Genomic DNA, 22,976 nt, shown 5'->3' on the forward strand with positions numbered 1-22,976 from the left:
CACTTTAAAACACATACTGCAAATCAAAATGCAAATTAATTGCAGTGGGAACACTCATAGTTCCTTTCTAGACTGGGAACTATGACTATCAGAATCCTATTTCCATGAAGTATCCAAGTTCTAAAAGAAAATGAAAGATTGTGATATAATCAAGAGCAAGCCCCACAACCCAATTGAAAAATAAAAACCCACCACATAATTTTGATTACATACTTCTATCTGCCATTAGCTTTTATGGGAACTTCTATAAAATTTTTAAAAATCACAGAAAACCAACCAACCAATCATCAAAAGAAACAAGAAAAAAAAAAAAACAAAAAACAACCAAACTACAACACATATCTTCCCAACATGAGAAAGCAATCCAAAACCCTACATTCATGCCTGTATTAATAACCAGCTTATATTTCTACAGGAAACTAAAAATAACAAACATAATACAACAATGTCAACAATGTCAACCAATTCCACTCAACTGAACTACAAAAAAAAAAGGAGGGGGAGGGAACTGCTGACTGATTCAATTGGGATAAACTTGCTATGAAAATTTTTAATTTTTTTTCAGAGAGTGGACCAATGGAAAGCAACTTCACACAAGCACTTTAATATATACATGCTCTAAATACCAACTCTTATCATAATTAAAATAAATTTATCCATTCCTTTGATATTATAAATTCAAAATGAAGACTCAATATCATAATTACCAAATAACAGATTTAAAAAAGACAAAAAAAAGTCTCAATTTCAAAAGGAAAAGATATCAAAGGAAAGTAAAGACCATTTCAAGGTATCTGTAATACAAAAAGTGATTTAAATAATCTGCTGGATAATCATATATAACCCTCCAACCAAAAAAAAAAAATAGTATTAAAAATTATTAACAAATTTCTCCTCTATGAAACTGGAGGGAAAAGGTGGAAAAAGAAGACTATGCAATCTTTTATTTAAATTTAAAAAATATACGTAAATCAAGGAAACTGTGGTGGGTTTGCTTCATTCCTACTGACAAACTGCTTATATCAGCTCCTATGATGGGATCTACATCATAAACCATACAGACACATGCTGAAGGAAAAGAAGTCAAGATAAATATGGATTCACAGCTACTGTGCTGCTGCAAAAGTTTCCTGTGGCTTTGAAGATAGATGGAAATCAAAGAAAGCACTATAAGAACACCAAACTGATGATATTAGGCCTTCTCTTGTCTGTCTATTACTGTATCTATTTTTTAATCTACCTGGACAATGCTTCTGAAATTTGACTTAAGGAGCTACTCTGCAAATTTAGGTCTAGCTTGAGACTGAGCTAGAGATAACTGAGGCACTTTGAAGAAAAGAAACACAGTTTAAGGATTCTATGCATAAGGCTTAAACCAGCTGCCTTAAAACAGCAACATGCCTACATAGAATATGCAGTAAATTATATTTAATTCATGGAAAATACATGCACTTGACCATTTGCCTGTACCGTTTTTTGCTCTTTGGCTGGGTCAGTGAGTGGAGACTACCAGGGTGTCTTACACCCTGCCTGTGGCATTTTAAAAATAATACCACTGTATTCCTCTACTCTAATATAAATTAAACCATCATATTACCATAAACTTCTCCATTTATACTGCTTCCAATTAGAATGTTTTTTGATTACAAAGCAAACATAATCCAACAACTTCATAGAGCATCTACTTGAACCTGCTTCCTAAGGAAAAGTTAAGTTTCTGGCTCGACAGCAAAGTCCCTCTTCCACAATACGAGTCCACCCTACCTTCAAGGGTACCACAATCTAAGGCCCCCATGGAGGGACACACAATCACAACAATTATGCAAGGAAACACAGCACAGACTCAATAAAAGACTGAGATGCAGAAAATAATTTTATTAGCTTTTCATATGATTCCTTCTGACACTGAAGTAGGCCTCTTCCAGCGTTTGGATCACTTGGATGATGCTGTCTCAGAGGAAGCTTTGTTAGCTACTGTAATCATGGAGACATCCTCACTGTCACTGCTTCATAGGTCTCCACTGTGCTAAGTGAGATTATCAACTCTCATATGTACAAAAGTATAAACATCTTGAAAACATGTGCTTTATTTTGAACTCCTGGTACTCTTTTAAAGATTTTTATACTTAAAACTTGCGCAACTGTATCAATGTTCTAAGAATAGAGTAAAACTACTGTTATTTTTGGATACTGCCTGGGAGGATATTTCATGTCTAAACTATTTATTTATTCCCTGAAATAGATACCAGGTGACATTATAGAATAAAACTGTTATTTTAGGATTGTCTGATCTTTTAGTTATTTGAAAAGGCATAAAGAGGAAGCCTTTGCAGAAAAATTAAAATGAGATAGAAGAATTAGTGAGTCATAACAGGGATGCTACTTCTCAGTGCTCCTTTATGCTGTCATTCTGCAGAGCAGACTTGCTCTCCAGGTGTGTGCTGGAACAAAACAAACCAAAAAAATCACAATAACCTATCACTAGACTACTTCAAGAGGCAATGACAGGATAATATGAAATTATTTTACTTCAAATATATCATAGCTTTGTATGCCGCATGCATAAAAGTTACAGAACTGAAACTGAAATGAAAGACAAAAAAATTTGTCTTAAAATTTTTGCCTGCCAAAATTACCCATATATTTACAGATAATTCTGCCAGATGTTGAATCACAACCATCAAAATGATTTATGCATACATACTGAAAACTTAAAGGAGACACAAATTATTTTGAATAGGCAACAGTCCTAATCAGAGACAGAAGTATAGATGTTTTAAGCAATAACCAAACTTACTAATAATTCAAAATGAGAAAGGCCACAGAGTGATTATAACTAACTCCATATAATTAAAAGTAATCATAGACTATAATCTAGATTTATTAGTAAAAAATAATTTTAAAATTTTCAGAAAAAATAGAAAAAATGCAGAAATGAGACTACAGAACACAAACTTATTTTTATTTTGCTTGTTTATCAAAGAAAGTTCCTGAAAAACAGTACATTTCAGAAGATCAAGTCTGTTTTTAAGAAGCATGTAGAAGCAATGTTTCTCAGTATTGCTATGAGGGAAAATAAAGGCAAAGACATATGTCCTATTTGTTGCCTACTAGCTCTGCTTCTTTTGGGGTTTTAGACAGATATAGGAAAGGCATAAAGAAATACAGAACACTGCAGAGACCAAAGAAAGAAATACAATTTTCTCATTTGTTTATAGGCACTAGTCTGCAGATTAAGAAATTAACCATATTCTTCCCATGCTATAAGACAGAAAGATGCATCATGTGAATGCACAAGCAGAGCAAATCAATTTTTTCTTCATTTGCAACTTCACTCTCCTTTATTGTGTTTTACATATAATGTTAGACTTGTTGAAAAGAGACAAATTTTTAGTGTGTTCTTAAGCACTGAAGTTCATTACTGAAGTGTTTGATCAACCCATAAATCTGAAGCTACACTGCAACTACATTTTTGGAAGGAATTTTGCAGGATTTTGACTGAAGTAAGAGCAAACACTATAGCATCCTATTTATTTATCACCTTAAGTTTTCCTCAGTTTCAGGCTGAGGATAATAATAGCAGTGATCAGGGGGTAATGACTCTCACATGGTAACTAAAATTAAAACCTGGACAGATCACATTTTAAGTATCAGCATTACAAACTATCTTCTGCATTCAAAAACTATTTCCTTGTCTGAAATAAGAAATATCCATGAAGTGTTGGTCACCAGCTGTATAAGAAAACGCTGAGGTATTTCCCATTAACATTTAAAAATTCATAGAAGAATTTTTCTATGAAAGCTTCCAGAGTTTTGTCCTTATCTTTAAAATGAGAATAAATAAAATTATAAACACATTTCTATTTGCAAACCAAGAAAACTCATTTTGATGAGTGAGTTAATGAATAGCACTTCCTTTGTCATGGAAATGAAGCTACCCAATATGCTGCTTTAAGCAAACTATTCTAAAATACCATTTAGTAGCATTTAGCAACATTTAGCCTGAAGGTAGAAATAAATTATATGACACTGCCCTACCAAAAAGAATCTTAGGGCATATATTACTAGAGCAAACAAAGAGGACTGATGCAATCCCTCCACTGAGACATGCCAATCACTGTGCCAGTCTTATCACTATTTCGATTTTTTAGTTAACAGAGAGAGACACAGACCAGGATGTCATCACTACTTCCATTCCAGGATTCCTTGAGTCAAGAAAATAACCATAAATTAAATTCTATACTGCCATGACAGGTAGACCTGAGATTAATCACAGATTAGTTGCCTTGAAGGACTAGGCAGTATTTTCCATACCCTGTCCTGAGAAATTTTTTGTAAATACAGAAAAAAAAAGCAATGAAAAACCCAATATATTTAATTCACAGTGTTTTTAAATCCTGAAACATTACAAAAAATATACAAAAAACCACTATTCCTTTTTCATCTGGTAAGTGAAATCAGACTTGAACAATATGGAAAAGAAAATACAAAGTTTATCTCAACAATTCTTATTCTTATGAGTAATAAATATCATCACATCTTTCAGACATCCATACTATGACTGACACTTAATTCAGCAACATTCATTACTATTATTCTGGTATAAGATGGAAACCTACCTTCTTTGTTCTTCTCCGTGTTCACCTGAAGGGACCGTCAAACATTCATCCATGTGACCATGCAATAACCTCAGAACATCCCCTCCTATAAGGTATCCTTGAATAAAGGGAGAAAATCTAGTTCATTTCTGTAAATACAGCAACATGCTAAACTATAGTTCAAACTGTAATAAATACTATCAGGTTGATTTCATTTTTTTCCTGCTTGACGTTTTACATTACTTTAAAAAAAATCTCAGAAGAAGGGGAATATATCTCATATCCTGGGGAGCCAGTTCAACACTGCCAAGTAAGAAAAGCTTCAAGTCAGCAACTAGGGAAGGATGGATGAGGATAAAGACAAGCCACAAGCAGGGGATCCTACACAGTTACCACAACTCAGAAAAATACGGAGCCAACCAAAACAAGGAATCCCAGATTACAACAGAAGTTGGAAACGCTTCCATCTTACTTAGTCACTTTTCATTTTATTTAAGAATTCCAGTTAACACACAAAAACAAAGACTGGTTTAGCTAGTTCTGCTCTTGAGGGGGATGCCATAACATAAATCCTTGGCTTTAGTGTTACAGCAAGAAGATTTTTTAAAAGTTATACCTGGAATTATATTTTGAAGTAATGTCTACACTAAAAAGTAATGATGTGAAGTAAGACAAATCTTTACAGGGAAATGGTGTTGAAGACTTTTCAGTAACACTGCTCACCTTTCAAGAATTTATTTTGAAATTACATGAAATCTTCTTCCTGAATATATCAGGTAATATTTCACAATATATTTTTTAAACCTTTGAGATGAGTATAAAATTGGAGTTTATGTGGCAAACTTTAGCACTGATATTTTAAATTCACGATTTTGGCACAGCAGGGTATGCCCAGGTAACTGTTGTTAAATACATTACTTTTTACATGGACCTGTGTCAATATAATTCTGTAATTCAGGTTTTGTTTTTAAAGTGACCCTCATCTACTTCATCATACAGAATTAGCAGAATGACCCAATTTAACTCTAAAGCTGTTTTGACTTAAAAAATAAATTGACTTCTGCCTAAGCCAATAATACAGAAATGCATTTAAAAACAAATTCTTTTCTTTGAACTACCTCTGATATCCTAGTTCATTTTACAGACTAATTATCCATTATTTTCACTTCAAAATCATTTCATTTAACTAAATAGTTTAATTTATTAATCTATTTTAATGGGAATTTTTGATTAAGAGAGGATATTATAGAGCAGTTATTCCCATACATTATTATTTTAATTATGAATATGACAAAGCATTTTACAGATACTAACAAAAACAGGTTCATTTCCTTCTTCCTTTTTGAGGTAATTTTCTCTGGCTTTGCTACTGTTTTACAGAGGACATAGAGATAAAGCCTTACACACTCTCCCTTCACCACAGTTCTACCTTGATTACAGGAACAGTTGCCACTTTTTCAAGAATAAGGCCTTTGCTGTAATCCTTTCTGACACTAGCCAGCTGAACTTCTCTAGAAAACATGCTCAGCTTAAAGATAATGTCTGTATCTGAGCAAAGTGAAAATAGAAAAGTATAGCAACAAAGAGCAGGCACATAGATAAATGTACAGATACAAAAACTGTATTACATAATTTTCACATTATTTCCTAGGAGTATGAATACAACAAGATGACACTATGTCATTGAGCATTTCTGCTTCTCAAAGAGACAGGCATGTTTCGGTAGTGAGGTTCACCAGGCAGAGAAGTGGCACAGCACAAATCTGAGTCTCAGCACATAAACCACGCTGGGATTATTAGCAGGAATGACACACCAGTGCTGCCAGCAGTGGGAGGACATGGAGAATGGAATTAACAGGAAAGAGCAAAAGGAAAAGGTCTTCTCTTCTCATTAACAAAAAGGTTTTCTCCATAAAGTTTAGGATACTGCCAAGCAATTCACTATTATTTTTTAATAATGGTTTGTGCTATAAACCATGTCAGGGAATCTGTATGTGTGGCGTGATTCTCATATGTAAAAATCAAATGGCTATATAAAGAAGAGATGATGGCAATGGTCTCCCTAATATCTTAATTAGCAAAGTTGCAAGAATATTCCATGTCTGAGCTTTAAAATATGCCAGGTAAAAATAATTGATGTGCAAATTCAGTGCATTGCCTCTTTAAAAAACAGTATCCAAAAATCACATAAAATGAAATGACCTGCAGCTTTAATCTTCTTTAGATTCTATTACAACACCCACTCAAAACAGTTGGTGTGCAGGAAAGTAGAAATCATTAGGCTTTACATTGTGACAGACCTTTCAGAAAAACGTTGTTCTTCTCTGTGGAACCAGTGTGGCATAAATTCAAGGATCCTTGTCCTTTCAGTGTTAGAAATTACATTAAAACTCCTTCCTAATTCCTAAATAAAATAAATAGTTCTGGAAAGCTGTTCTCATTCTGTCTTTAACCTCCTCTTGTTTTTCTTTCCAACCATATGTTACCCATAAAACTATTTCCCATGTTCAGTCTTAGGACTTCACATCCTGCTTCCAAGCCTCTTGCCCATTTTTTACTCAGTCTCAGAAACATGTAACCATGACTGCATACAGCAGAATAATTTGAGATAATATTTTAAACCAGGACCAAAAGCCATTTCAAAAAACATATTACGAATGTTATCATATCTTTAGCAAAATGAGATTTGAATGAGCTGTTTAGTATTCAGCAACAATACATAGAAAACTATCAGTGTTACTTTCAGTATAACCTTCGCTCTGTTTTCAGAACAGTTGTATATTTATTTATTTATTTATTTATTTACTGTATTCAATGCTTACACAGGAGAAACCCACTCTCACACTTGGCATAATAGTTTGACCTTTTAAGTATTTCATTTACTATCAGTCTTTCAATAATTAAGTTGAGTCAATCTTACCTTGGGCAACTTCACTTCCTGAACTGATTGGTGCTACACTCCAGAGTGTCTGCTGGAAGGCTGCATCAACATGTAAGCTACCATTGCCATAAGAGAGATGCTAGAACCAGGAAAGAGGGAGGCTTTTATTTGAGGTTAGTTGAAAATCTCATTACAGTATACAATAATAGTACCAAACATTCTCTTGTTTCTTTCAAACATTAATTGTTACCATTGACTCTATAAGTAAACACAAAGTTCGACCTGGGTACTCCTCAAGGGACATTAGAAGTGAAGCTAGAATAGTAAAGCATATGTGCTTCAAAAAAACATATAGAAACAGTACAGAACAGAGGCAGCTGCTTGGCATCTTAGACTTAGTGAACACTCTGAAGAACTAACTGTTACATGCTGAAAAACACTAGTGTTCTTCCTTCTACATACAATGGGAATTTCCATGAAGTTCAAATAGTGGGATATCACCTTAATCTGCATTTCAAGTGTAACTCACCACTTGAATATTTCTTGCAGGCCACTGGCTTCCTAAAATTCCTATTAGGTCAAATAAATTACACAAACTACTGACTTTGTAAGTCACTTAAGACTTAAGTTACTTAACTGTGACTTAAGTCACAGTTCACAGAATATACACTTGAACAAAGTTCTCAAGATCCGAGCAAAACTGAAACAATCTTTCCTCTGAAGGCTCGCCTCCTACCTATGCATTCAATGGATGGTCTTTGGCTGTGTTACTCCCTACCTTCTGCCAACATTGCAGATTTTTGCCATAAGTGCAACAGGTGCTGTCTTTTCTCAGAATTCTGTGTGTGTGAGTTCCTGTTAGTTCATTGACATGGTCTCAAAAATTCTTATCTCAAAGCATCTTGTATTGCACCCATGTTTGTCCCTCCTACACCATCAGCACTTCTACTTTCAATGCCAAACAACATAACCTTATAGAAGATTATGGAACCAATCATTCTGTGAATAAGCAGCTGTTTTGAATCATACTGTTTATATTACCAGGTACTATTTTCAAGTGCAGCAATATTCAGATGCTTTTATCAGAATTTTATTTTATACTTCTGGAAAGTAACTCTGTTTATAGAGTAGTATTGGTCTCTGTTTCCAAATATTGGGACCAATATTAACAAAGTCTAGGTAAACTAATTAATGACACAAAAGACAAAAATGTCAGTGGAAGTCAGAAAAGGGTAGATTCTTCTGACATGTGCAGAGTTCTGTCTTCCTGACTGCACACCTTCCGGCTGTACAGAAGTACAGGAAATGGCACATCAGCTCATTTAGAAGGGTCCCATAAACAGCTAATGACCTACAAAGCAGGAGTTCTCCCAAAAGTCATGTTTACTCTGCACCAGTGCCACACAGCGCATAATGGAGAACATTAACAAAGAAACGAGTTTTTTGCCTTTTATTCTTCACTTACTGCAGTTATATAACTTAGTGAATGGCAGACCATGACAGGAGATAAGGATCTGAGGCACAGCTCCAGTTCTATTAGAGTTCTTCTAAGATCACCACGCAGATCCAGTTAGTGGCAACAAGCAATTCAACAAAAGCAGGAATATTAATTTTCACAGAAAACACTTCATTCAGAATAGACTAAAGAGGAGAACTGCTCTGTCATCTAGATCTGCCATCAACACAGCACTTCTTCTAACTGTGTGTTCTGCACATGTTAATTAACTTATTTTCACACACAGTAGTATCAATTGAATATGTGTTACATTTTTATAGAGAGGACACTGAACAAAAATACATTGCTGACATCTCTCTTCCGAGTATCTGTACTTTTTATTCATTTATTGGATACCAGTTGTGACTCTAATCCAGATGTCTCAAGGTGAGTCACCAGTGAATTATAACTTTAAAAAATATAGTTCAAATGATACAACTTATGACTTCCAAAGCAGAGTATATTCTGCAATTTCCTTCTTATCCTCACTTCCCTAGATTCCTTGCACCTTCCTTAAATTTAAAATTGACAGAAAGGGTCCTACCATTCACAATTCCATAAACTATGGTTTTCACTCCCTGGAACCATTCATAGGAAATGGCAAAAGGAAACTTTTACCACGTAGAGAAAATGCAAAATACATTGTTAAGGGATATCCAAGAATTCAGTTATGTCGAATGTATTGAAAAAATCCCCAAAGATTAGAGATGCCAGTATTTATCCTGGCATTGCCTAAGCTTTTACTGCTATACTCTAACAATCTCAATGTTGTTTTAAAGCAATCTGCTCCCTGTCAATAACTTACTGGAATTTACCTGCTTGGCTTTGTACATTCAGCACAATGAAGCCATCAAAATGAAACAAGTTCCATAACACAATGTCCAGGACATGGACATAACACTCAGATTGGTGCTGAACAGTCTCCATACGTGCTACACAGAATTATGATACCTGGCATATCAGTGCCTCTGGCAGAAGTGGAAGGTTGCCACTGTTGATGAGGACCACATGCATAGCACATCTTTGGGTAGGTAATAACATTTGAAAAGCAGAAATATGTTGAGTTCAGGAATCCTGCTGTCCAATCTAATCTTCATATGGTCTGCCCAAGGGCAGGCAAATAATGCATTTTCTGCACTGGTCCAGGTTCAAGCAAAGGGCTAGATTTGTCTCCCCTACTGATGGACTGATAATGTCCTAAATCAGCACTTAACCTGCAATGGGTTTTTATAACTTTTCAGATTTAAATAATTGTGATTTATGAATATGGGTTAACACTACAGTCCACAGGCAGTTTATCTCGAGGATAAACTCCAAGACTCATCTCTCAGAATATTGCAGGTTTTCCAACTGAATTTAATGACATATTGTAGATTCTATACTGCTCTGCAGCAAAGTAACATAATCATAACTCTGTCCCTAGATCTTCAGAAAGAACACAGTGTATTTAAGCTCACTGAAGAGCTTGGGAATCAGGTGGTAATTTCCACAAGAACCCTCTAGCAGTGATTGCTGCAGCATAGCTGCATTTATAAGTGCTCTGAATAACTAGAGCTTTTAAATTTCACAGTCTGCGTGAAAGTTTCTCTTCTCCAAAACAGGCACATGTGAAAAGACAAAAATATAAAGAATGGAAAACTTTTATTTCAGGCTTCCTTTTGGCAAAGGTGTGCTAATATTGCCAGTTCATCTAGCAATATCTATTTTTATCTGCAGTTTGATAACTCTGCCTTCAATCTCAAGCCATTTGAAATAGCAAGAATAGCTAAAAAAACTCCAAAACTTTATTTATTGGTAGGTTTTGAAAACTATATATAAAGCATTGCATTTCTCAGAATGCTTAAGTACTGCACAACTACAGCACCAACCACACTCCTTCAGATTTCTTAGTACCAGCTGGTGCAGAGAGAGATGGAATCTATTTCCTTTCCTGTACACACTCTGACAGCCCTTGATTCCTGATTTAAAATTACTACACTGATACCAACAGAAAAGCAGTTTCAAACAATTTAGGCACCTATCCTCAATTGACCCAAGAACCTCTGAGATGTTTCAAGTCTTGGACAGACACCATTCCCACAACAGGTGCACAAGAATGTACTCTTATCAATAACTAAAGAAAAGCAAAAAAGCAACAAAACTAAACAAACTATACTCCTTTACTTTTTTTTTTTTAATTAGGAAAGGAAAAAAAAAATGCATCAAAAACCCGATGAATTAGCAATCTTCAGTAAAAATTCGAAAGTTAAACTAAATACAGTCTCTAGAAACAAAAGCACTTTTTAACTTCCTACTTATGATATGTCATTGCTATAAAAATTTATTACCTCATTCATTTAAACATGATTATGTTACAGAGAATTATACTGAAATAGTCAAAACAAATACAAATATTTATTCACAAGAAAGGGAGATATTGGACAGAACTAAAATTAATAAGTGCATCTGTGTGAAATGTTTATAGAATTAGGGGTTTGTGCTCTAAGCTTTATATTGGCAATATATTTATATTGATTGAAATGCTTTGAAAAAGTTTGAATAAAAATGGGTAAACTTACACTGCTGAACAAAAAAATAGTATCTATATTTTGATCCAAAGTAGGCAGAGCCTAAGAAATTTCCAAAGGGTTTAAACTACTAAAAAAAAATCTTGGTTTCCTTACTTTTCTCCACAGTGCTTAAACAGCTGGCCTGCAAATCCAAAAGCAAAGGGATTTATGTCATTGATAAAGACAGAAAATTACAGCAATGTCCTAAATTATTCCAACTGTTTCACTCATCATAAATTTACCATCAGTAAAGAGAGAGTAGAATCTAAAACCCACAGATACTTGGAAATTTGTCGTTACAATGAAAACCATCTACTCTGCTACCTCATTGCTGAGCACAGGTAATTGCTGATGCATGGCAGGAAAAACATAAGGGATCCAGGGAAGGTAGAAGGGGGTAGTTTGCATTCCCCCTCTTCATAAGAGCTTTCCTTCTGCACTGTGTCATGAAAAGCCTGAAGCACATCAGCTACTGTGCTTCCAAACAACAATCATTTTGCATGATTAGTCACAAGAGCTTTCATTAACAAAGTATTTATTTTACAGAAGCAAGCATTAAAAGTTAGGAAATGTCAAACTAAGTACCCTGTGGAAAAAAAATGGCTTCTAGTGAACACATCTCACTACAGTCTTCAATAGCATGATATTATTTTTTTGCACATGTGCTGTCTCATTGGATAATGGAGCTCACTTTGTCAACAGCTTCTCAGAGCTTTGTTTTCCCCTCAATCTCAGTTGCAGCTTTGTGCTTTATTCAACATAGTCAATTCTTCAAAGCTTTGAAAAGAGAATTATTAAGTCCCTCATAGGCTTTTCTCTTACACCAATTACACTATTTTACAAAACACAACAAATATTAATGATTTAATTTTGCTAAAACCCCAAAGAAGTAGTATTATAGCCCATTTTCCATTGGGGAAGGGAGGTACAGAGATTAAACTAAGACATTTTCATCAATCTAGGATGCCTGGGTAGAGGTGACTGCATTATATATTGTTTATTGGTCAAGCCACATCTTACATTCACCTCAGCTGCAGATATCAAGAAAGAGCAACTCTGAGGTTTCAACCTCAAATAAAAGGAGGAGATGCAAGAGACACAACTGGGAATATTCCCAGTAAGGGATGAGTAGTGACCACTTGAAAGCAAGCCTAGCATACAAGATCATCTACTCAGCAAATTCCACAGCAGAGTCTGGTACAGAATCTAATACTTCAGGAAAATAATTGTACCAATACTCCAAATGCAATTCCCAGCTTGAAATTTAATCTTCAAAGTTGTTTCATACCACAGCTTCCCTGCTACACAACCCTGACACATCCAGTGAACTTTTATCATCACTAAAATAGCATTCTATAAAAAGCTAGTGTGACTGCATACTTAGGAGATTTCCTAAAAATATACTTGTACCAAAACTTCTGCATTTTTGAATGCCTGTGACTTTTTAAAATTTAAGAAATTTTATCATTTATATGAAATTTTCCTAAATTGGGGAAAAAAAAAAAAAAGGTCAAAAACAAATTCCACCATTACAGTTCTCTACCTGTGGTTCACATAGGTAACTTGAAAACGCTTTTTTAGACATTTCCTTCTTATACTACTATAAAAATCATTACAGGAATTGTCAGCATACCCCATCTAACTGCTGTGCCTTAATACAATGGGTTTTCTGGATAGCTATCATCTAATCTAATTGCTTCAGGCCTCTACCACTCGCTTTTCCTTTCCAAATCTTTTTCCCAGTCTCACTAGAAATTCTTCCCTGTGAGGGTGGTGAAGTACAGGCACAGGTTGTCCAGAGAGACTGGGACTACCCATCCCTGGAAATGTTCCAAGGCCAGGTTGAATGGGGCCCTGAGCAACCTGCTCTAGTGGAAGGTGAACCTGCCCACAGGAGGGAGGTTGAAACCAGATGATCTTCCAGGCTCTTTCCAACCCAAACATAAAATCTATGATCCTATGTCTCCCATTTAGCCAAATCAGCTTCCTGAGCTAACTACAGCCCACATTATCCCCAGAATTAGGACCTCCTCCTACTTCAAAAGGTTCTCCTTAGACCTACAAAGCTTAAGCAGGTTCTCTTAGCTTTTTTCTTGCTCAAACTCTTCCTCACCCCATCAGCCAGCATTAGACTTCTTTCCAGAATCTCACAACTCCTAACCCTCAATACCTTTTTCCTTTCTTGGCCTCTCTCTGGATCTTTATCCAGCAGTTTGGTTCTCCCCAGAAAGGTCATTTCTCCACAGATCTCTCTTGTCATCCCTCATTTTCATTCTCATTCCTGGTTCTTCTCTCAATTCTTCTCTTTCCATTCTCATCCCTGGTTCTTCTCTCAATTCTCCTCTTTCCATTCTCATTCCTGGTTCTTCTCTCAATTCTCTCTGCCAAAGCCACACAGTTTTTTGGTCCTAAATTTTGAACACAACTTTAACCAGCAAGTGTCTACTCTTCCCTTGTCACCAGCTTCTTGTCCCAGACAATTTGGTTAATCCTTATCTACCTGCCTGCCTTCAGCTGACAATCTTTTTAACCACTCATCAAGTCCCACTCAGTTTCCCTCCTTCCCAGTTCAGTCCCACTCCTGTCACTGATACATCACCTGCCTTTTGTTCCATCTACTTTGTCACAGCTTCTTCCTCCACATATCTTAAATGACAGGAGATCACCAGCAGCACACACAACGCTGTTCTCAGCTGTCAATACAGTGCCTGGCTTCATTCCTGCCCTGAGCAATCCATTTCAAGGAATATCTGTTCCCACTAGGGTTAGCATGTATTTAATTATTCGCTGTAGAGGGAGTTTAAACAGTTCATTAAGACACAGGAGGTGCTAGCTTATGTAAAATAGACAAAGTCATCAGACTTCTACCTACTCAAAGAAAATTTAAACACTCTTCCCTGGTCATGATAAAGCTCCATTTTTTCAGGAGAACATTTCTTTACTAAGTTGAACCAGAGAGAGGCTTGTTGCATTTTCATTAATTTTCTTGGGGTTTTTTTGTTGGTTTTTGGGGTTTTTTTGTTTTTTGGGGGGTTTTTTGGGGGTTTTTTTTGTTTGTTTTTGTGTTTTTTGGTTTGTTTTTGTTTGTTTGTTTCTTTTGTTTTGTTTATTCATTTTGGGGTTTTTTTAATAAGATACACAAGAAAATTACATCAAGTATTTTTAAATTATGTGGCTTTGTTTTCTTCCCTGTCTTTGAGCTCAATAACATCTGATCTCTTCTGCATGAAATTAAAAAATTTTCTCAGACTGATTAAAAAGAAGAAAGGAAAAAAAACAGAAATAGATGCTACTAATTCTAGTAAGCGACTTTTTACATCACATGCACTTGATTATAAGCACTTGGAAGCAGGACTCCATAAGGCAGAGCAGCTTGACAACCTTAATTATTGGAAAGTACTACCAGCCTCCACAATAACATTTCAAATCATTGTATTAAGGCTCCATGGGAACAGCATTATGATCAGTGTAACAGAGCAGCTCAACATTACCTTGGTTCCACTAATTTCAGATTTGCTTATGCAAATTAAAATTATTCTTTATAAAAACCTTTTTTATAATTTTTCAACAACGAGAAACAATGGAATTGTGAATTTACACAGAAGAAAGTAAACTCCAATACTGAGTGTCACACTTTTAGAAAAAATGTGAAAGGGAAGAATAAATCTTTTTTTACACTTAAAAAAAAAAACCTCACACACTGCTGTGTTTCCTGATACTACTGCACCAAGAAGCAATACAGATACTTGTAGCTGTTCCAAGCATATGATAATAAGATAAATAAAACTAGGAGCTGAAACTAAACAACATATTTGATGCAAAAGGATACAGAAGTGGTCCTTTGCAATACTGAGGAACCTTTGCAATAAAGGGAACTCTGGCATCAGTTCCCAATTAGTTTCTTGTTAGGCATCAGTAGCCAAAAAAAAAAAAATCTTAAGACTTCAGAATGCATTTGCAGGTCAGTATTGCAGTCACTGAGACAGTAACTCAGTAACTACATATAAACCACAGGGTATATACAACTGTTGTATTATACTGAAATCTGCGCACTGTAGAGTCAAAGCTGGGGGGGGTTTCCTTCTTTCCTGATTTCTCAGCCAGAATAACACCAAATTGATGGATAACAATTTTCAGGTTTTTCTTCATTTATGCATTTTGTATTTCAGCTTCATGTCTAAGGACATTTTCTTGAATTTTGTTTAAAAGCTATTTAGAAAGCTATTTAGAGACTTCATGAACTTGAAAGAAATTGCAACTAATCGAATTTCTAAGTTATTGAAAATTGGCAATATTGAAAGCAATCAGAATATGTAGTTAACAAGAGGCATAGACAAACCTCAGTGCTGAGATAGATACTACTATGTACAAGCTGGGGAAACATGCTGGAAATATCACATCTGTTCTTTATCAGGCTGTACTGCCTCAAGAAAGGAAACACAGTAACTCTGGATTGAACTTAAGGGGTGCCAATATTTATAGCAGACCATCTTTTAGCTCTATGCTAACAGAGTTCAGCAGAGCCAAGTTCTCCCTCTGAAGTATTTGAGAATGACACAGCTCAGACATTATATAATGCCACATGCACTTATGTAAGTGCTTCTCCTCAGAAATGCTACACGGCATAATAAGGATCCAAAACCCCATTGTCTAGGCAGATAATAAGAGTCAGAGCAAGTGAATGACTTGCCCTGGGACATTGTTGTGAGTCAAAAGTCAAAATCCACCTCTCCGGACCTTTAGCTTATAATTTTGACACTGATTTTCCTATCAGTTTAGTACTTGGTGTAAATATAAAGTTAACTCTTTGGGGAAAAAATAGAGCCAATTGTCCCAAAATATTTTATGTTGTGGAAAGAGGAGAAGGGGTACTACAACAAAGTCCTGATATTTTCCTAATACTTCAGAGTGTTGCCAACCAAACGAGGTCTAAACAAAAATCTACTGATTACACTGAGATCATAAAGTGTCAAAGTCCATGTTAAATTAATTAAGCGAAAGCCAGACAAATGGAAGATGGACTTGGGAAGCTGACATAGTCCTCTCCTCTTGCATTATACAAATTCAACTAAGAGAAGACTACTTTTTGAAAAAGCCATGCCCTGTGAATGAACTTGCTTCATCTGTTATTTTTACACACACATCTTTGCCCCAGGATGGTTAACCTATTTTTCTTCATTCAGAAAGAATTAGGAAATTGCTTGAAGACATGAACCAATACAATATACAATTATACAAAGGTGACATCCCAACCCTATTCCTAACAGCATATTTACATAGAACATTTGATGGAGAACTTACATTTTCCTAAGATTTTAATTGTAGAGCATGCCACATACATAAACCCAACCCTCAGCATCCTGAGGGACATTATTTTCTGTCAAAGAATCCATATGAGGAATTCCACTCCCTTAGAAAAAGCATTCCTCAACTGGATTCAACAGAGCTTATTTGGTCTAGCTGTCAGAGCAGATTCACAAAAATAACTTCATCTCTCCAGTCTTAACTTTTGTAAAAGATATCAGTTGCTACATTCTTTTAAGAATTGTAAAAAATAGCAGCTACAACATGACACTGCAGTCAACATGTAAACAATGAATTGTGAATATTTTCAAACTTATATCCTTTGAAGTTGTTTTGAAAACAGTCAAATGGATTAAGTCAAACAATTTAAGACAGAGACAGCTTTCATGAAAAATATTGGTAAGTCAACTGTTTCAATTTTCATTAAAGCTTGCTTTACTGACAGTGCTAAAATAATTACTGAATAGGTAGCAAAATCACAAATATTTTTATGATTGTGGAGCTACATAGCTTACCAGCTCTTAATCTAGTCTTGAAAAACATCTGATCATAACAATGTGTGAATGCATGTTAGAGCTAAAATAAGTTGCTGAATCCTTGCTCCATCTTACTACCAAACCAGAGCTGTACAACTGAAATAGGCCTAATAACTATTCATTACAATTGTGCTCTAAAATGCTTTAAGTCTGTAATAGAGTGTTATTTCTCTCTGCATTGAAAATATTATTTATTTTTAGTATATTGATATTTTGCATGGAACACACAGTACATGCATTAACACCACATCTTAAGGAAAATCAGTCTCTGCAGACTGTGCAGAATTGTGCCTCATGCTGTACAAAAGTACATGTGACAGCCTTGAGAATCAACAGCTGAGACACAAACCCTAAATAATAGGCTGAGCTGATTATTACTAATTAGAGGCGAGGAAGTGCCTACATAGAGACACAATCTGTACCAAAACTCAACTTCTTTATCTGCTGTTAAAGAAAGCAACCGCTTTAACTGCAACTCAAAGAAATCAAATGTCTTTGAATAAAACCTTTCCATTAATTGGATTTATCAAAAATTCAGTCCATAAGATGTTGTTTTTTCACTATGTGTAGTTACAATTCTTATAAAAGTAATTATTTAAAATAATTTTAAAATACAAAGATGACCAGAAAGTTTCAAGAATATCTAATTACAAAAAACTAATTAAATTAGCTATTGAGCTTCTAATTAGAAATTAGAATTATATTCTAACAATTGTATTCTCATTTTCCTATGTGTTTCCAACAAAAGGATAAATATTTTCAATTTTATAATTGACATCTTACTAAACTATTCACTTTTTTTCTTAAATACTTGAAAAAACATTTTAAAACTCATTTAAAAAAAAGTGAATAATAGAGAATAAACTTCAATGTTATGTGCACATCTCATAGAATCATAGAATATCCAGAGTTGGAAGGGACCCACAAGGATCCTCAAGTCCAACTTCCTGCCCTGCACAGCACCATCCCCAAGAGTCACACCTGGTGCCCAAAAGTGATGTCCAAACTCTGTTAGGGTTGGTGTTGCAACCACTTCTCTGGGGAGCCTGTTGCAATGCCCAGCCAACCTCTGGATAAAGAATCCTTTTCTAATAAAACTCCCCTGACTCAGCTTCAGGCCATTCCCATGGGTCCTGTCACTGGTCACCAGGGAAAAAGATCAGTGCCTGCCCCCTCCTCTTCGCCTCCTGAGGAAGCTGCCATGAGGTCTCCCCTCAGACTTCTCCAGGCAGAGCAGACCAAGTGACCTCAACTCCTCCTGAAACGCCTTCCCCTAAGGCCCTTCAATATCTTCAATGCCCTCCTAGATCAGAGACAGATTTTTGACAAACTCAAAACACTTCCTCATTAAAGAATCTTTTTTTAAGTTTTTGGGCCAAATCACTGGGACTGATTTTTCAGAAGCTTAAAGCAAAATTATTTTATTCTTATTTTCACCTTCTTTTTGCCATAAAGTGTTTGCAACACCAAGAATAAAAAAAATACATCTTAAAGTGTTGACGTGCTTCATTACAGAAAAAATGGGAGATCCTTTTGTGAAGAAGAAAGCTATGTAAACCAGTGATAAGAAGCAGCTAGCACAATAACTTGCAAAGTATTTGAATTATGTTTAATAATTGAGTATTTCAATTATATTTCATTTGACATATCAGTAGCTCTATATATCACGCTGTACATCATCATCCATAAAATATGGACCTGCTAAGCCCACAAATCCAATGTACCTATATTAGATATCCAAAATTCTGTACAAAATTTTAATATATATGATAGTGTTGTTAACCTATGAACACTCACATGGATTCTAAACATTTCAGTCATTAAATTTGGAAATTATTTATTTTTCCTGTAATCCCTTCTTTTCATCTAAACAAATTTTTAAACTCCTTTGCCACTACTGAAATGAACAACAATTAGATTAGCCACATATTACTCTTTCCAGACCTTCAGTATGTTGTTTTGCAAAATGTTATTTAAGAAAACATTTTAAGAACCTTAAGTTTTACTTTTAGGAGGTGGAAATGTAAGCCAGATTTTACTGTAAAACTTTCATTACCTTTTCTTTTGTTTCTTTTCTGTAGAAGAACCACTGTACAGATAATTTCATACAACTTACCAAATATCTTTCTGAAGAGACACTGACTAAAATCAGATCATCTCCAACGCGCACTTTTTCTCCTTCTGATCGTTGTTTAGAAGCAGGATGTATGGTCCACCAGCAAGCCTCACCTAATGTCAGTATTGAGTAACAGCAAAGAACCAAACAAGAAAGGAAAGGCCCAATGTTACTGATGTTACTGTCACATGTGTTTCAGTCTTAAAAGTTCTGATCCAATTTTCACTGGGCTAAACCAAGTGTCCATGTGTTTTCCATAACTATTATCATTACTGCCTCACCTTGTCAGAAACTCAGCTCAAAATAATACACATAAGCAAAAGAGTAAGACCTCTGGAAGTGGTGCTTCCAGAGTTGAATAAGATGATGGCTCTCTGTATTCTCTAGGCAACCTGGTCCAGGCTGCTTTTGCTAAAGCAATTCCCTGTCACCTTCATTACAGATTCTGGAAAAGACATTGAAAGATACTCTGCTGAGAAATTGGACAAAGAAAAAGAGCAACCCATAACTAAGAGCAACAAAAATAAGCATTTACATACCACTTAAAATAATATTTGAAAGATCACATAAATCCAAATTCAAATATGTTCTTCCACTTTTACTAACTGTTAGTGCCTCTAATCCCCCAGAATATGTGTAAGTATTAGTCACAAATTCCATTTCCATGATAAATCTTGTTTTCAGATGGGCTTCTGTAACTAAAACCATGCTATTCAGAAAAAAACTCAGATCTTTGAACTGTTCAATTGTTGCAGCTGTTATTTTTACTACTCCTATCTAAAGCAAAGCTTTAAAAACAAGCATACAATCTAAGCAATTCTTAGACTTGTAGTTTTAAACTGACAGCATTCTTCACTATATAGTCTTTTAAACTAGTGATTACCTGTTGTGTCCTCTTGCAATCCTACATCAAATGCCAGCTTATCCATTGACGATCGAGATGTAGAAAGACAGCATAGGTACTATCAAAAGAAAAAAGCTTACATTACTTGTTCTGCTCACTTCTAATAATATAAAAAGCCATCAACCCACTAAGACAGGATTGAATATTCTTTAGATTATACCCATTAATTATTATCAAGAACATGTATGCCTGATTGTAGAGTTGTGTTTGCACTGTATATCCCCTCTCTGTATGTTTGGTTCATCCCAGTTTTCCCATCAGTACCTATATGTCCAACAAACCCCAACCCATCCCCCTGTCTCCTCCCAGGTGATGTGTCCATCACCTGCTGACCACTCCCCTTTGTCCAGCACCTTCTCCCAGGGTCACCAGGTAACTGGACCCTGGCTGGGACTCCTCCCCCACCCCCTCCTCAGTGGTCACTCTGAGGCCTTGCCCCCAGAGAGCCACTCCCATGTCCTTCCCCCATTGGCTGGTCAGGTTTTCCCGGCCCCCTATATCTGGCCGGTTTGGGCGGGGACTCGGCCTCTCTCACTCAGACCTCCTGCGGGGTGACATTAAAAAACCTTGGAACCAATCCTGAAGGAAGAGCGCCTCTTTCTTCGCTTGTGGGACTAGCTCGTCTTTGGACTCACGTGGGGCTTCTCCAGGCCCTCCAGGATTCCAGGAGAAACCCTTCCTTCTACCCGCCTCACCCCAACTGCCCAGCTGGCCGGGCTCCACTGGGAACACCCATGGATTTGAGGGGTAGATGCAGCACCTGATAAGCTGAAATGCACTCAAGGAGTCTTGACAAAAATATGTGTTCTAAAATAACCCCTCAGTCTTCCCAGGTTATCTTTTCACTGAGACAGGAATACTAAGAGTGGAAATAATGGAAATAATAGTTGCATCAGATTTCAGCTCCATGAAGCCTCATTTTTAGGTAAGGAGTTTGGAACCTGTATAATTCATCAGGGAATTTCCAACTAAGACTTCTGTCCAAAATACATGTAAGAAGGAATCTCCTTTACGACTCAGTCTCTAACATGCTCAGGTTGACAGCAAGGTGCCAGCTGTAGATTCAGTCACAGTTTATGCAATATGGAAAATCCAAGGGGAAAGAAATGAAAACTCACCAACTCAGACTGATGAACAGGGTATACAGCACTAGGGGAGCCAGACTTAGTTTTGGCACTTAACCAGATTCAACCAGCTTGGTTTTGTATTTCCAAGCACCTAGCCTTCATAAAGGTTTCTGGGAACCACAGTAAAATGCCTCTGATGTGAGTAATTCTCCAGATATCAGTAAATGGCAATATTCTCGGCACTTTCAAACATAAATTTCATACAAAAAAGAAACCACTGCTTCTTCCAACTGATGTAACACAGTTACGTACCATGCCGCTGTAGGAATGGCGCAGCAAGATCGCATGCCCGTAGAGCAGAGTTCTATGTCCACCACCTTGTGCAGACTGAAAGGTAAAGAGAAATTATATACTGGTATGTTTTAATAAAATGGAGCCTTTTGAGAAAGAAAGAAAGAAAGATGAGAGAACACTGTGTACTTTGAGCCATCACTTGTTTGGTAAAAACTATGTTCTAGAATCTCAAATCCTTTTTCTTCATGCAGAAAGCAGGTAGCCTCTAAGAGCAGCTTAGATGTGTGTCATGCTACCCTCTACAAATTCACCTATTGTTAAGTGTCTTCATATTCACCCATTTTTTCTACAAATTATAACCTTCCAAGACAGATGGTATGCAGAGGAAGATTTTTGAATATTCTCCTTATTTTACCAGAGAGTAATTTAGTCTTCAACCGCATTGAAGACCATCAACCTGCAAATTGCTTTGTCCCACACTGCTTTAATACTATCAGAGAGAATTCTTTATCTGCTAGGACAGGTTCAAAGACTCCAAGCTAACTCAACAGTATTTGGGGGTTCTGAAAACTCAAAAATCATGTCCAAGTAATTATTCCTCTTGAGAAACAGCATAAATCTTGAGTAACAGAAATTTAAAGGGATAAAATTCACTTTTATTTCAAAAAACTGCAACCATTTTCCCCCAATATTTTTACTACAGTTTCTACTTATCAATAATCAATTTAACCACCCATGAAAGAATAAATAGATCTTGTTAAGACATGAACAAGCCTTCAATTTTTTCTGAAGATTTATGTATTCCTTATGCTGAAATGCAGATGACTAGCACTGGACAGGAGCAGAGACTGTCTGAGAAGACACTGTCAAGAGCATAAGTTCATACTTCTCTGACAGAACAACTCATGTAACATTATGCACAGCACTCTGCAAGAAGTAGTGTTAAGTAAATATTTTATGAATGTATAAATGCGACAAATCCATAAGCAGAATTATACTTTCATATAGAAATCCTACATTTAATTTTAAGGAATTTAATTTCTTATATATGGCATTTATATCCTTTTTTTACCATAGAAGATTGACCTTCTGTTTGACTGGAACAACAGATTCATTACAAAATAGATTTTAAAAATCATACTATCTTACATCTCTGGCAGCTAAATTTCAGTGCTGAAGATCAATTTAACTGAATGGTTATGATATCAACACACAATTATTTCCCTTCTATG

The 22,976-nt window shown here is 35.8% G+C and overlaps 1 protein-coding gene across 10 annotated transcripts in view; it reads right to left on the reverse strand.

Moving 5' to 3' along the window:
- RYR2 (ryanodine receptor 2) overlaps positions 1-22,976 on the reverse strand; it is a 370,524-nt gene that overhangs the window by 196,050 nt on the left and 151,498 nt on the right. For all 10 annotated transcript variants that reach the window (XM_030268235.4, XM_072927080.1, XM_030268232.4 and 7 more), the window contains 5 exons: positions 21,763-21,837; positions 20,363-20,441; positions 19,480-19,592; positions 7,519-7,618; positions 4,620-4,716 (listed from right to left, as the gene is read on the reverse strand). In XM_030268235.4, coding sequence (XP_030124095.4) covers positions 4,620-4,716; positions 7,519-7,618; positions 19,480-19,592; positions 20,363-20,441; positions 21,763-21,837 — 464 coding nt within the window. The remainder of the gene's footprint in view (positions 1-4,619; positions 4,717-7,518; positions 7,619-19,479; positions 19,593-20,362; positions 20,442-21,762; positions 21,838-22,976) is intronic.

The sequence above is a fragment of the Taeniopygia guttata genome, chromosome 3, assembly GCF_048771995.1.
Source record: "Taeniopygia guttata chromosome 3, bTaeGut7.mat, whole genome shotgun sequence".
Taxonomy (NCBI): Eukaryota; Metazoa; Chordata; class Aves; order Passeriformes; family Estrildidae; genus Taeniopygia; species Taeniopygia guttata.